Source organism: Oncorhynchus mykiss, chromosome 18 (assembly GCF_013265735.2).
Source record: "Oncorhynchus mykiss isolate Arlee chromosome 18, USDA_OmykA_1.1, whole genome shotgun sequence".
Lineage (NCBI taxonomy): Eukaryota > Metazoa > Chordata > Actinopteri > Salmoniformes > Salmonidae > Oncorhynchus > Oncorhynchus mykiss.
The window spans coordinates 49,695,600-49,711,489 of NC_048582.1; the positions used below are offsets into that span (position 1 = coordinate 49,695,600).

The window sequence follows — 15,890 nt, forward strand, 5'->3', positions numbered from 1 at the left end:
AAAGATACTCCATGGAGGGTAAAATTGGGCATTGATGACAAGGTAAAGCCAGCATGGAGAGCACTGTACAAACCACCGTTACAAAAGGGTACTGGTGATATGCAATGGAGGGTTTTACATGGCATCATTGCAGTTAATGCTTTTGTATCTGTTATTAACTCAGATGTTAGAGATGGATGTCCTTTTTGTAATATAAGAGAAACCATTTTTCACTGTTTTATGGAGTGTGAGAGGATAAAACCTCTATTGGAAATGCTGGAATCTTTGTTTAAAGCAGTAGGGGAGTTTTTCAATAACACTGTTTTTATTTTGGGGTTTCAATATAGTAAACAACAGAAAAGAAAATGTCAAATGTTACATTTTATTTTGGGACAAGCTAAGATGTCAATTTTTCTGAGTAGGAAACATAAGATAGAAACGGGATATGGGCAGGATGTAAGATGTGTTTTTAAAGGTTTAGTGAAAGCAAGAATAAAAGTAGATTTTGAGTTCTTTTCAGCTGTAAAAGATCTCCTATTATTTGAGGAGAAGTGGGCCTACGAAAGAGCGCTTTGTTTTGTAGAGGAGGGGAAATTATTTTTTGCTGCTGAAATAAGTTGAATGTATATGTTATGTATTTATTTTTGTTTAGGAATTACATTTGTTGTTTCATTTCTGAAAAGGCAGTGTGTTTCAGTTTATTCAAAGGTTGCTTTATGGACCGGAAAATGTGGTGTGGAGAGGGGTGGCAGGTCTTATATTACAGAGGGTTGGAGGATTAGGTTTAAAGAAGGCTTTATTTCTGGTTGATAGTAGCCAGATTTCTAGGGAAGGAGTACCTCCGTTTTACAGAGGCCTTCTCAGAGTGTGGAGCGTAATGAAGGTGTCCAGAAGAACTTCAGCGGAGTCAGTGCATTGGCTGTTGGAGGAACCTCTGGTGTATGGGGCAAGACTGGATTGTACAACTGCAGCTGTTCCACATTTCTCCAAGATTCTGGTGAAGGGGAAAATCATCACCTTAAGACAGTTAATGGCCATGGCTGGGCCCGCCTTAATGGATGGAAGACGGGTGGCAGAACATTTGGGGATGAGGTCGGAAAGGATTGTCGGACAAATGCTGGGGAGCTGTAGGAAGGCTCTGTCAGCGGAAGAATGGGGTATGCTTAGTAGCCACAAGAAGAAGGTGCAAGATGAAGACGTCTCATTTCCAAAACTAGGGATTACACCAAATATCCCAGAGTCAGAAAGAAAGGCGTTATTGCTGGATTTGAGAGGGTTGGAGGAGGTGGGTTTGGATGAGGTGAATGGGAAGGAATTGTATAGGGGGTGTGTCAAGGTGTTGAATAAAGATAAATTGAAAAATAGAAAAGATACTCCATGGAGGGTAAAATTGGGCATTGATGACAAGGTAAAGCCAGCATGGAGAGCACTGTACAAACCACCGTTACAAAAGGGTACTGGTGATATGCAATGGAGGGTTTTACATGGCATCATTGCAGTTAATGCTTTTGTATCTGTTATTAACTCAGATGTTAGAGATGGATGTCCTTTTTGTAATATAAGAGAAACCATTTTTCACTGTTTTATGGAGTGTGAGAGGATAAAACCTCTATTGGAAATGCTGGAATCTTTGTTTAAAGCAGTAGGGGAGTTTTTCAATAACACTGTTTTTATTTTGGGGTTTCAATATAGTAAACAACAGAAAAGAAAATGTCAAATGTTACATTTTATTTTGGGACAAGCTAAGATGTCAATTTTTCTGAGTAGGAAACATAAGATAGAAACGGGATATGGGCAGGATGTAAGATGTGTTTTTAAAGGTTTAGTGAAAGCAAGAATAAAAGTAGATTTTGAGTTCTTTTCAGCTGTAAAAGATCTCCTATTATTTGAGGAGAAGTGGGCCTACGAAAGAGCGCTTTGTTTTGTAGAGGAGGGGAAATTATTTTTTGCTGCTGAAATAAGTTGAATGTATATGTTATGTATTTATTTTTGTTTAGGAATTACATTTGTTGTTTCATTTCTGAAAAGGCAGTGTGTCATTATTTATGTTAACACTTGAGTAAAAAATAAAGGTTTTATAAAAACTCAAACTCTCTTTTACTGTTTCTGTCTCTCTCCCCCCTTCTCTTTTACTGTTTCTCTCTCTCCCCCCTTCTCTTTTACTGTTTCTCTCTCTCCCCTTCTCTTTTACTGTTTCTCTCTCTCTCTCCACTTCTCTTTTACTGTTTCTCTCTCTCTCCCCCCTTCTCTTTTACTGTTTCTCTCTCTCTCCCCCCTTCTCTTTTACTGTTTCTCTCTCTCTCTCCCCCCTTCTCTTTTACTGTTTCTCTCTCTCTCCCCTTCTCTTTTACTGTTTCTCTCTCTCTCCCCCCTTCTCTTTTACTGTTTCTCTCTCTCTCCCCCTTCTCTTTTACTGTTTCTCTCTCTCTCCCCCTTCTCTTTTACTGTTTCTCTCTCTCTCCCCTTCTCTTTTACTGTTTCTCTCTCTCCACTTCTCTTTTACTGTTTCTCTCTCTCCCCTTCTCTTTTACTGTTTCTCTCTCTCTCCCCCCTTCTCTTTTACTGTTTCTCTCTCTCTCTCCCCTTCTCTTTTACTGTTTCTCTCTCTCCACTTCTCTTTTACTGTTTCTCTCTCTCTCCCCTTCTCTTTTACTGTTTCTCTCTCTCTCCCCCCTTCTCTTTTACTGTTTCTCTCTCTCTCCCCCCTTCTCTTTTACTGTTTCTCTCTCTCTCCCCCCTTCTCTTTTACTGTTTCTCTCTCTCCCCTTCTCTTTTACTGTTTCTCTCTCTCTCCCCCCTTCTCTTTTACTGTTTCTCTCTCTCTCCCCCTTCTCTTTTACTGTTTCTCTCTCTCTCCCCTTCTCTTTTACTGTTTCTCTCTCTCCCCCCTTCTCTTTTACTGTTTCTCTCTCTCTCCCCCCTTCTCTTTTACTGTTTCTCTCTCTCTCCCCCTTCTCTTTTACTGTTTCTCTCTCTCTCCCCTTCTCTTTTATTGTTTCTCTCTCTCTCCCCCCTTTTACTGTTTCTCTCTCTCCACTTCTCTTTTACTGTTTCTCTCTCTCCCCCCTTCTCTTTTACTGTTTCTCTCTCTCTCCCCTTCTCTTTTACTGTTTCTCTCTCTCCCCTTCTCTTTTACTGTTTCTCTCTCTCTCCCCCCTTCTCTTTTACTGTTTCTCTCTCTCTCCCCTTCTCTTTTACTGTTTCTCTCTCTCTCCCCTTCTCTTTTACTGTTTCTCTCTCTCTCCCCCTTCTCTTTTACTGTTTCTCTCTCTCCCCTTCTCTTTTACTGTTTCTCTCTCTCTCCCCCCTTCTCTTTTACTGTTTCGCTCTCTCTCCCCTTCTCTTTTACTGTTTCTCTCTCTCTCCCCTTCTCTTTTACTGTTTCTCTCTCTCTCTCCCCTTCTCTTTTACTGTTTCTCTCTCTCCCCTTCTCTTTTACTGTTTCTCTCTCTCTCCCCCCTTCTCTTTTACTGTTTCTCTCTCTCTCTCCCCTTCTCTTTTACTGTTTCCCTCTCTCCCCCCTTCTCTTTTACTGTTTCTCTCTCTCTCCCCCCTTCTCTTTTACTGTTTCTCTCTCTCTCCCCCCTTCTCTTTTACTGTTTCTCTCTCTCCCCTTCTCTTTTACTGTTTCTCTCTCTCCCCCCTTCTCTTTTACTGTTTCTCTCTCTCTCCCCTTCTCTTTTACTGTTTCTCTCTCTCCCCCCTTCTCTTTTACTGTTTCTCTCTCTCTCCCCCCTTCTCTTTTACTGTTTCTCTCTCTCTCCCCCTTCTCTTTTATTGTTTCTCTCTCTCCACTTCTCTTTTACTGTTTCTCTCTCTCTCCCCCCTTCTCTTTTACTGTTTCTCTCTCTCTCCCCCTTCTCTTTTATTGTTTCTCTCTCTCCACTTCTCTTTTACTGTTTCTCTCTCTCTCCCCCTTCTCTTTTACTGTTTCTCTCTCTCCACTTCTCTTTTACTGTTTCTCTCTCCCCCCTTCTCTTTTACTGTTTCTCTCTCTCTCCCCCTTCTCTTTTACTGTTTCTCTCTCTCCCCCCTTCTCTTTTACTGTTTCTCTCTCCCCCCTTCTCTTTTACTGTTTCTCTCTCTCTCTCCACTTCTCTTTTACTGTTTCTCTCTCTCCCCCCTTCTCTTTTACTGTTTCTCTCTCTCTCCCCCTTCTCTTTTACTGTTTCTCTCTCTCCCCCCTTCTCTTTTACTGTTTCTCTCTCCCCCCTTCTCTTTTACTGTTTCTCTCTCTCTCCCCCTTCTCTTTTATTGTTTCTCTCTCTCCACTTCTCTTTTACTGTTTCTCTCTCTCTCTCCCCTTCTCTTTTACTGTTTCTCTCTCCCCCCTTCTCTTTTACTGTTTCTCTCTCTCTCCCCCCTTCTCTTTTACTGTTTCTCTCTCTCTCCCCCTTCTCTTTTACTGTTTCTCTCTCTCCCCTTCTCTTTTACTGTTTCTCTCTCTCTCTCCCCCTTCTCTTTTACTGTTTCTCTCTCTCTCCCCCCTTCTCTTTTACTGTTTCTCTCTCCCCCCTTCTCTTTTACTGTTTCTCTCTCTCTCCCCTTCTCTTTTACTGTTTCTCTCTCTCCCCCTTCTCTTTTACTGTTTCTCTCTCTCTCCCCCCTTCTCTTTTACTGTTTCTCTCTCTCTCCCCCTTCTCTTTTACTGTTTCTCTCTCTCCCCTTCTCTTTTACTGTTTCTCTCTCTCTCTCCCCCTTCTCTTTTACTGTTTCTCTCTCTCTCCCCCCTTCTCTTTTACTGTTTCTCTCTCTCTCCCCTTCTCTTTTACTGTTTCTCTCTCTCCCCTTCTCTTTTATTGTTTCTCTCTCCCCTTCTCTTTTACTGTTTCTCTCTCTCTCCCCCTTCTCTTTTACTGTTTCTCTCTCTCTCCCCCCTTCTCTTTTACTGTTTCTCTCTCTCTCCCCCTTCTCTTTTACTGTTTCTCTCTCTCCCCCCTTCTCTTTTACTGTTTCTCTCTCTCCCCCCTTCTCTTTTATTGTTTCTCTCTCCCCTTCTCTTTTACTGTTTCTCTCTCTCTCCTTCTCTTTTACTGTTTCTCTCTCTCTCTCCCCTTCTCTTTTACTGTTTCTCTCTCTCTCCCCCTTCTCTTTTACTGTTTCCCTCTCTCCCCCCTTCTCTTTTACTGTTTCTCTCTCTCTCCCCCCTTCTCTTTTACTGTTTCTCTCTCTCTCTCCCCTTCTCTTTTACTGTTTCTCTCTCCCCCCTTCTCTTTTACTGTTTCTCTCTCTCCCCTTCTCTTTTACTGTTTCTCTCTCTCCCCTTCTCTTTTACTGTTTCTCTCTCCCTCCCCCCTTCTCTTTTACTGTTTCTCTCTCTCTCCCCCCTTCTCTTTTACTGTTTCTCTCTCCCTCCCCCCTTCTCTTTTACTGTTTCTCTCTCTCTCCCCCCTTCTCTTTTACTGTTTCTCTCTCCCTCCCCCCTTCTCTTTTACTGTTTCTCTCTCTCTCCCCTTCTCTTTTATTGTTTCTCTCTCCCCTTCTCTTTTACTGTTTCTCTCTCTCCCCTTCTCTTTTACTGTTTCTCTCTCTCTCCCCCTTCTCTTTTACTGTTTCTCTCTCTCTCTCCCTTCTCTTTTATTGTTTCTCTCTCCCCTTCTCTTTTACTGTTTCTCTCTCCCCCCTTCTCTTTTACTGTTTCTCTCTCTCTCCCCCTTCTCTTTTACTGTTTCTCTCTCCCCCCTTCTCTTTTACTGTTTCTCTCTCTCCCCCCTTCTCTTTTACTGTTTCTCTCTCTCTCCCCCTTCTCTTTTACTGTTTCTCTCTCCCCCCTTCTCTTTTACTGTTTCTCTCTCTCCCCCCTTCTCTTTTACTGTTTCTCTCTCTCCCCCCTTCTCTTTTACTGTTTCTCTCTCTCTCCCCCTTCTCTTTTACTGTTTCTCTCTCCCCCCTTCTCTTTTACTGTTTCTCTCTCTCCCCCCTTCTCTTTTACTGTTTCTCTCTCTCCCCCTTCTCTTTTACTGTTTCTCTCTCCCCCCTTCTCTTTTACTGTTTCTCTCTCCCCCCTTCTCTTTTACTGTTTCTCTCTCTCCCCCTTCTCTTTTACTGTTTCTCTCTCCCCCCTTCTCTTTTACTGTTTCTCTCTCTCCCCCCTTCTCTTTTATTGTTTCTCTCTCCCCCCTTCTCTTTTACTGTTTCTCTCTCTCTCCCCTTCTCTTTTACTGTTTCTCTCTCTCCCCTTCTCTTTTACTGTTTCTCTCTCCCCCCTTCTCTTTTACTGTTTCTCTCTCTCTCCCCTTCTCTTTTACTGTTTCTCTCTCTCTCCCCCCGTCTCTTTTACTGTTTCTCTCTCCCCCCTTCTCTTTTACTGTTTCTCTCTCTCTCTCCCCTTCTCTTTTACTGTTTCTCTCTCTCTCCCCTTCTCTTTTACTGTTTCTCTCTCTCCCCTTCTCTTTTACTGTTTCTCTCTCTCTCCCCCCGTCTCTTTTACTGTTTCTCTCTCTCTCTCCCCTTCTCTTTTACTGTTTCTCTCTCTCCACTTCTCTTTTACTGTTTCTCTCTCTCTCCCCTTCTCTTTTATTGTTTCTCTCTCCCCCTTCTCTTTTACTGTTTCTCTCTCTCTCCCCCCTTCTCTTTTACTGTTTCTCTCTCTCTCTCCCTTCTCTTTTACTGTTTCTCTCTCTCCCCTTCTCTTTTACTGTTTCTCTCTCTCTCTCCACTTCTCTTTTACTGTTTCTCTCTCTCTCCCCTTCTCTTTTATTGTTTCTCTCTCTCCACTTCTCTTTTACTGTTTCTCTCTCTCTCTCCACTTCTCTTTTACTGTTTCTCTCTCTCTCCCCCCTTCTCTTTTACTGTTTCTCTCTCCCCCCTTCTCTTTTACTGTTTCTCTCTCTCTCCCCCTTCTCTTTTACTGTTTCTCTCTCTCCCCTTCTCTTTTACTGTTTCTCTCTCTCTCCCCCTTCTCTTTTACTGTTTCTCTCTCTCCCCTTCTCTTTTACTGTTTCTCTCTCTCCCCTTCTCTTTTACTGTTTCTCTCTCTCTCCCCCTTCTCTTTTACTGTTTCTCTCTCTCCCCTTCTCTTTTACTGTTTCTCTCTCTCCCCTTCTCTTTTACTGTTTCTCTCTCTCTCCCCCCTTCTCTTTTACTGTTTCTCTCTCCCCCCTTCTCTTTTACTGTTTCTCTCTCTCTCCCCCTTCTCTTTTACTGTTTCTCTCTCTCTCCTTCTCTTTTACTGTTTCTCTCTCTCCCCTTCTCTTTTACTGTTTCTCTCTCTCTCCCCCTTCTCTTTTACTGTTTCTCTCTCTCCCCCCTTCTCTTTTACTGTTTCTCTCTCTCCACTTCTCTTTTACTGTTTCTCTCTCTCTCCCCCCTTCTCTTTTACTGTTTCTCTCTCTCTCCCCTTCTCTTTTACTGTTTCTCTCTCTCCCCTTCTCTTTTACTGTTTCTCTCTCCCCCCTTCTCTTTTACTGTTTCTCTCTCTCCCCCTTCTCTTTTACTGTTTCTCTCTCTCCCCCCTTCTCTTTTACTGTTTCTCTCTCTCCACTTCTCTTTTACTGTTTCTCTCTCTCTCCCCCCTTCTTTTTTACTGTTTCTCTCTCTCTCCCCTTCTCTTTTACTGTTTCTCTCTCTCCCCCCTTCTCTTTTACTGTTTCTCTCTCTCTCCCCCCTTCTCTTTTACTGTTTCTCTCTCCCCCCTTCTCTTTTACTGTTTCTCTCTCTCCACTTCTCTTTTATTGTTTCTCTCTCTCTCCCCTTCTCTTTTACTGTTTCTCTCTCTCCCCTTCTCTTTTACTGTTTCTCTCTCTCTCTCCCCTTCTCTTTTACTGTTTCTCTCTCTCCACTTCTCTTTTACTGTTTCTCTCTCTCTCCCCCTTCTCTTTTACTGTTTCTCTCTCTCCCCCTTCTCTTTTACTGTTTCTCTCTCTCTCCCCTTCTCTTTTACTGTTTCTCTCTCTCCCCCCTTCTCTTTTACTGTTTCTCTCTCTCCCCCTTCTCTTTTACTGTTTCTCTCTCTCTCTCCCCTTCTCTTTTACTGTTTCTCTCTCTCCCCTTCTCTTTTACTGTTTCTCTCTCTCCCCTTCTCTTTTACTGTTTCTCTCTCTCCACTTCTCTTTTACTGTTTCTCTCTCTCTCCCCCTTCTCTTTTACTGTTTCTCTCTCTCCCCCTTCTCTTTTACTGTTTCTCTCTCTCTCCCCTTCTCTTTTACTGTTTCTCTCTCTCCCCCCTTCTCTTTTACTGTTTCTCTCTCTCCCCCTTCTCTTTTACTGTTTCTCTCTCCCCTTCTCTTTTACTGTTTCTCTCTCTCCCCTTCTCTTTTACTGTTTCTCTCTCTCCCCTTCTCTTTTACTGTTTCTCTCTCTCTCCCCCCGTCTCTTTTACTGTTTCTCTCTCTCCCCCCTTCTCTTTTACTGTTTCTCTCTCTCTCCCCTTCTCTTTTACTGTTTCTCTCTCTCCCCCTTCTCTTTTACTGTTTCTCTCTCCCCTTCTCTTTTACTGTTTCTCTCTCTCCCCTTCTCTTTTACTGTTTCTCTCTCTCCCCCCTTCTCTTTTACTGTTTCTCTCTCTCTCCCCTTCTCTTTTACTGTTTCTCTCTCTCCCCTTCTCTTTTACTGTTTCTCTCTCTCCCCTTCTCTTTTACTGTTTCTCTCTCTCTCCCCCCGTCTCTTTTACTGTTTCTCTCTCTCCCCCCTTCTCTTTTACTGTTTCTCTCTCTCCCCTTCTCTTTTACTGTTTCTCTCTCTCCCCTTCTCTTTTACTGTTTCTCTCTCCCCTTCTCTTTTACTGTTTCTCTCTCTCTCCCCTTCTCTTTTACTGTTTCTCTCTCTCGGTCCTTCAGCTGAGCTGCTCTTTCTGTTTCTCTGTCTCTCTCTCTCTTTGTGTTTCTGTGTTTCTCTCTCTCTCTCTCTCTCTCTCTCACTGTGTATCTCAATTCAATTTAAGGGCTTTATTGGCATGGGAAACATATGTTAACATTGCAAGTGAAGTAGATAATACACAAAAGTTAAATAAACACTAACAATGTACAGTAAACATTACACTCACAGAAGTTCCAAAATAATAAAGACATTACAAATATGTTTATATACAGTGTTGTAAAGATGTGCAAATAGTTGAAGCAGAAATGGGAAAATAAATAAACATAAATATGGGTTGTATTTACAGTGGTGTTTGTTCTTCGCTGGTTGCCCTTCTCTTGTGGCAACACGTCATAAATATTGCTGCTGTGATGGCACACTGTGGTATTAGATATAGGCATTTATCAAAATTGGGTTTGTTTTCGCATTCTTTGTGGATCTGTATAATCTGAGGGAAATATGTGTCTCTAATATGGTCATATATTTGGCAGGAGGTTAGGAACTGTAGCTCAGTTTCCACCTCATATTGTGGGCAGTGTGCACATAGCCTGTCTTCTCTTGAGAGCCAGGTCTGCCTACGGTGGCCTTTCTTAATAGCAATGCTCACTGAGTCAAAGCTTTCCTTAAGTTTGGGTCAGTCACAGTGGTCAGGTATTCTGCCACTGTGTACTCTCTGTTTAGGGCCAAATAGCATTCTAGTTTGCTCTGTTTTTTGTTAATTCTTTCCAATGTGTCAAGTAATTATCTTTTTGTTTAATCATTATTTGGTTGGGTCTAGTTGTGTTGCTGTCCAGGGGCTCTATGGGGTCTGTTTGAGTCCCAGGACCAACTTGATTAGGGGACTCTTCTCTGTAGGTGATGGCTTTGTTATGGAATGTTTGGGAATCGCTTCCTTTTAGGTGGTTGTAGAATTTAACGGCTCTTTTCTGGATTTTGTTAATTAGCGAGTATCGGCCTAATTCTGCTCTCTGTCTCTCTCTCTGATTGTCTCTGTCTCTCTCTCTCTCTGAGTGTCTCTGTCTCTCTCTCCATGTACGTGCCTCAGTGGTTAGAGAGGTGACCTTGATGTTGCTGTTTCTCTCCTGCTCTCTCATTGAATGAGAGAAGATGAGGAAGGAAAGGAACATCTCAACCTCCTTTGTCAGAACGCACACAAACGCACACCGAATCCCAACAGCCTCCACACATAAACACGCCATCACATGGAACTGCCCTCGGGGTTGCCACAGCAATCACCAGTGGGCGCTACTCTGAGACGATGCCAGGGCCGTCAGAAGATCAGCCTCTTTCATCGTGTTGAGATAACGCCTGGCCAAATTAAACACTGTTGTTCTGAAGCTCTAGCTGCCTTTTTTATACACTTTGATGATGAACTATGCAAAAATCCCTCCTCCATTTCCTGGTTGCTAAAATGTCAGTTTATGTGACATAACAAGCAAGTATAGTGTAGAGAATCAATGTACCATCTAAACTGCTGTGAAATATATTTTAAATAACCTAAAATATTGTATTTACGGCTGTTTGAAGCTGGTGTACCAAACCAAAAGTTTAAAACTAAACTTGAGAATGGGAAGCATAGAAATAGTGCACATGGAACAGATCTACCGCTTCTTAGACTTGCTTTCAATTAGAATGACAAATCTATAACGTTTCAATGTACATTTGGTCAGGTCGCCCAAAAAGTTACATATTGTCGCTTTAATCTTGTGCAGTGATGACACTAAGCTGACAGAGAAAGACTGAGTGACAGAGAGTTTAACCATTTGTGTTCTGTGGCTGGTGTTGCTGAAGATAGATACTGTGTGCTTAAATACACAGTTGTCATGGCAGAAGAAAGTTACTGCATGGACTCAGTCTCCTTGTCGTAAGTGGTGTTGTATATTTTAGTACAGTGTGCAATTCCAGACAACTCACATCTTAAATCACACAAGTTGTGAATATGAGTAGCTCACTAATAACTGCCTTTAACTGCCTTCATTTTGCTGGACCCCAGGAAGAGTAGCTGCTGCTTTTTCAGGAACTACTGGGGATCCATAATAAACCCCAGGAAGAGTAGCTGCTGCTTTTTCAGGAACTACTGGGGATCCATAATAAACCCCAGGAAGAGTAGCTGCTGCTTTTTCAGGAACTACTGGGGATCCATAATAAACCCCAGGAAGAGTAGCTGCTGCTTTTTCAGGAACTACTGGGGATCCATAATAAACCCCAGGAAGAGTAGCTGCTGCTTTTTCAGGAACTAATGGGGATCCATAATAAACCCCAGGAAGAGTAGCTGCTGCTTTTTCAGGAACTACTGGGGATCCATAATAAACCCCAGGAAGAGTAGCTGCTGCTTTTTCAGGAACTACTGGGGATCCATAATAAACCCCAGGAAGAGTAGCTGCTGCTTTTTCAGGAACTAATGGGGATCCATAATAAACCCCAGGAAGAGTAGCTGCTGCTTTTTCAGGAACTACTGGGGATCCATAATAAACCCCAGGAAGAGTAGCTGCTGCTTTTTCAGGAACTACTGGGGATCCATAATAAACCCCAGGAAGAGTAGCTGCTGCTTTTTCAGGAACTACTGGGGATCCATAATAAACCCCAGGAAGAGTAGCTGCTGCTTTTTCAGGAACTAATGGGGATCCATAATAAACCCCAGGAAGAGTAGCTGCTGCTTTTTCAGGAACTACTGGGGATCCATAATAAACCCCAGGAAGAGTAGCTGCTGCTTTTTCAGGAACTACTGGGGATCCATAATAAACCCCAGGAAGAGTAGCTGCTGCTTTTTCAGGAACTACTGGGGATCCATAATAAACCCCAGGAAGAGTAGCTGCTGCTTTTTCAGGAACTAACGGGGATCCATAGTTAATACAAATACAAATGCAGCCTAATGCCAACACTGTGCTGAATGGTTGATATGTCCAAAATGTGTAGGATGCTTTTTAGGCTTCAATTAACTTTTTTATTGTTGACATTTGTTAGTTAACCTTTTCCCATTACTTTCTTTTCCCCTCTCTCAGCTGTCCGGAACGACCGCAATAAGAAGAAGAAGGAGAGTCCCAAGCCAGAGCTGACAGAGAACTACGAGCTGAGTGCAGAACAAGAGGCCATCATAGAGAAGATACGCAAGGCTCATCAGGAGACCTTCCCATCGCTCTGCCAGCTGGGGAAATACACCACGGTTAGTACTGTAGCACACAGACAGACACACACAGAGAATAGAATAGAAGTATACTACAGGATATTGTCATTTTCAGATCACAGAAATTCGTAACTCAACCCCTCGAGAAATTCTCACACAGACCCTGGGGGGTTGGAAGCCAGGGTCAGCCACTGTGCAGTTTAGAGGTTTGCTCAAGGGCACAACCACAGGAGATGAGCATGCACACAGACACACTTATATTTAGTTGTAGTTAACTCTCCAGGCACAGTTTGCATCAATGTCAGTGTAGTGAGGTCTGACTAACTCAGACATCGATAGATTATTGTCTACATGTCCCACTGACGCACACCACAAGCATGTATCTCTAACCCTCTTGTTGACACACTGTCTGTTTCATTTTGTGTGATAGTGTACTTCTGACTGGCGGAGCACACAAAGGAAATCGATCCATTGTACTGTACTGCAAATCCCCCTCTAATGCAGTAGCCAGAACTCAATTATAAGATAAATCCTCCCCAACACAACTCAATAACCTCTCCTGTCCATGCAATTCCAGGACGGTTGGATAGATTTAGAATGGAAATCCATGACAATCAAAGGAGGTTAGGAGCAGTCTTTAGGGCAGGTGCTTCATGTCAACTGATGATCAATATCTGGAGAGTGTCATGAGAAGATAGACATTCTACGCTAGTCTTTAGAGAGCCTTGATAGGTTCCACAACTGCACAGTGGTCCTGTGCTCTGCTGCTGAGCCTGTGCTGCTTCCAGCCTATTTGTTTTTATTTTACTTCACCTTTTTTTCATTAACCAGGTCGGCCAGTTGAGAACAAGTTCTCATTTACAATTGCGACTTGGCCAAGATAAAGCAAAGCAGTGCGACAAAAACAACAACACAGAGTTACACATGGGATAAACAAATGTACAGTCAATAACACAATAGAAACATCTGTATGCAGTGTGTGCAAATGAAGAAAGGAGGTAAGGCAATAAATAGTCAAAGTGGCGAAGTAATTACAATTTAGAAAATTAACACTGGAGTGATAGATGTGCAGATGAGGATGTGCAAGTCGAAATACTGGTATGCAAAAGAGCAGAAAAACAAAAACAAATATGTAGATGAGGTAGGTAGTTGGTTGGATGGGCTATTTATAGATGGGCTGTGTACAGCTGCAGCGATCAGTAAGCTGCTCGGACAGCTGATGCTTAAAGTTAGTGAGGGAGATATAAGTCTCCAACCTCAGTGATTTTTGCAATTCATTCCAGCCATTGGCAGCAGAGAACTGGAAGGGAAGGCGGCCAAAGGGGGTGTTGGCTTTGGGGATGACCAGTGAAATATACCTGCTGGAGTGCGTGCTACAGGTGGGTGTTGCTACGGTGACCAGTGAGCTGAGATAAGGTGGAGCTTTACCTGGCAAAGACTTATAGATGACCTGGAGCCAGTGGGTTTGTATATATATATATATATATATGGGGCTTTGGTGACAAAATGGATGGGACTATGATAGACTGTATCCAATTTGCTGAGTAGAGTGTTGGAGGCTATTTTGTAAATGACATCGCCGAAGTCGAGATTCGGTAGGATAGTCAGTTTTACGAGGGTATGCTTGGCAGCATGAGTGAAGGAGGCTTTGTTGCGATATACGAAGCCGATTCTAGATTTAATTTTGGATTGGAGATGCTTAATGTGAATCTGGAAGGAGAGTTTACAGTCTAGACAGACACCTAGGTATTTATAGTTGTCCACATAAGTCAGAACCGTCCAGAGTAGTGATGCTAGTCGGGCAGGCGGGTGCTGGCAGTGATCGGTTGAAGAGCATGCATTTAGTTTTACTAGCATTTAAGAGCAGTTGGAGGCCACGGAAGGAGTGTTGTATGGCATTGGAGCTTGTTTGGAGGTTTGTTCACACAGTGTCCAAAGAAGGGCCAGAAGTATACAGAATGGTGTTGTCTGTATAGAGGTGGATCAGGGAATCACCCGCAGCAAGAACGACATCATTGATATATACAGAGAAAAGAGTCAGCCCAAGAATTTAACCCTGTGGCACCCACATAGACTGCCAGAGGTCCGGACAACAGGCCCTCCGATTTGACACACTGAACTCTATCTGAGAAGTAGTTAGTGAACCAGGCGAGGTAGTCAATAGAGAAACAAAGGCTGTTGAGTCTGCCAATAAGAATACGGTGATTGACAAGAGTCGAAAGCCTTGGCCAGGTCAACGAAGACGGCTGCACAGTCATGTCTCTTATCGATGGCAGTTGCTGCGGGGGGTGCAGAGCGGTTGGCCGGGTTGGGGTAGCCAGGTGGAAAGCATGGCCAGCCGTTAGAGAACTGCTTATTGAAATTCTCGATTATCTTGGATTTATCGGTAGTGACAGTGTTTTCTAGCCTCAGTGCGGTGGGCAGCTGGGAGGAGGTGCTCTTATTCTGCATGGACTTTACAGTGTCCCAAAACTTTTTGGAATTAGTGCTGCAGGATGCAAATTTCTGTTTGAAAAAGCTAGCCTTTGCTTTCCTAACTGACTGTGTATATTGGTTCCTGACTTCCCTGAAAAGTTGCATATCGTGGGGACTATTCGATGCTAGTGCAGTACGCCACAGGATGTTTTTGTGCTGGTCAAGGGCAGTCAAGTCTGGAGTGAAGCAAGGGCTATATCTGTTCTTAGTTCTACATTTTTTGAAAGGGGCATGTTTATTTAAGTTAGTGAGGAAAGCACTTTTAAAGAACAACCAGGCATCCTCTACTGACAGGATGAGGTCAATATCCTTCCAGAATACCCGGGCCAGGTCGATTAGAAAGGTCTGCACGCAGAGGTGTTTTAGGGAGCGTTTGACAGTGATGAGGGGTGGTCGTTTGACCGCGGACCCTTAACGGACGCAGGCAATGGGCGGCAGGGTAGCCTAGTGGTTAGAGCGTTGGACTAGTAACCGGAAGGTTGCAAGTTCAAATCCCCGAGCTGACAAGGTACAAATTTGTCGTTCTGCCCCTGAACAGGCAGTTAACCCACTGTTCCTAGGCCGTCATTGAAAATATGAATTTGTTCTTAACTGACTTGCCTAGTAAAATAAAGGTAAAATAAAAAATGAGGCAGTGATCGTTGAGATCCTGGTTGAAAACAGCAGAGGTGTATTTAGAGGGCAAGTTTGTCAGGATGATATCTATGAAGGTGCCCATGTTTACGGATTTGGGGTTGTACCTGGTAGGTTCCTTGATAATTTGTGTGAGATTGAGGGCATCTAGCTTAGATTGTAGGACTGCCGGGGTGTGAAGCATATCCCAGTTTAGGTCACCTAACAGTACGAACTCTGACGATAGATGGGGGTCAATCAATTCACATATGGTGTCCAGGGCACAGCTGGGAGCTGAGGGGGGTCTATAACAAGCGGAAACAGTGAGGGACTTATTTCTGGAGAGATAGATTTTTAAAAGTAGAATCTCAAACTGTTTGGGCATAGACCTGGATAGTATGACAGAACTCTGCAGGCTATCTCGGCAGTAGATTGCAACTCCGCCCCCTTTAGCAGTTCTATCTTGACGGAAAATGTTGTAATGAAGGATGGAAATTTCAGAATTTTTGGTGGCCTTCTCATGCCATGATTCAGACACTGCAAGCACATCAGGGTTGGTGGAGTGTGCTAAAGCAGTGAATAAAAAAAACTTAGGTAGGAGGTTTCTAATGTTAACATGCATGAACCCAAGGCTTTTACTGTTACAGAAGTAAACAAATGAGAGCGCCTGGGGACACACAGGGCCTGGGTTAACCTCTACATCACAAAGAGGAACATAGGAGGAGTAGGATGAGGGTACAGTTAAAGGCTATAAGAACTGGTCATCTAATGCATTTGGAACAGAGTAAATGGAGCAGACTTCTGCGAGTGGTAGGATGGATTCAGGGCATAATGTACAGACAAGGGCATGGTAGGGTGTGAGTACAGTGGAGGTAAACCTAGGCATTGAGTGAGGATGAGAGAG

General features: G+C 43.3%; 1 protein-coding gene across 2 annotated transcripts in view; it reads left to right on the top strand.

Moving 5' to 3' along the window:
- The window catches only part of LOC110496841 (retinoic acid receptor beta), a 156,957-nt gene that overhangs the window by 85,093 nt on the left and 55,974 nt on the right, over positions 1-15,890 (top strand). For both annotated transcript variants that reach the window (XM_036953008.1, XM_036953007.1), the window contains one exon: positions 11,778-11,938. In XM_036953008.1, the coding sequence (XP_036808903.1) occupies positions 11,778-11,938 (161 nt within the window). The remainder of the gene's footprint in view (positions 1-11,777; positions 11,939-15,890) is intronic.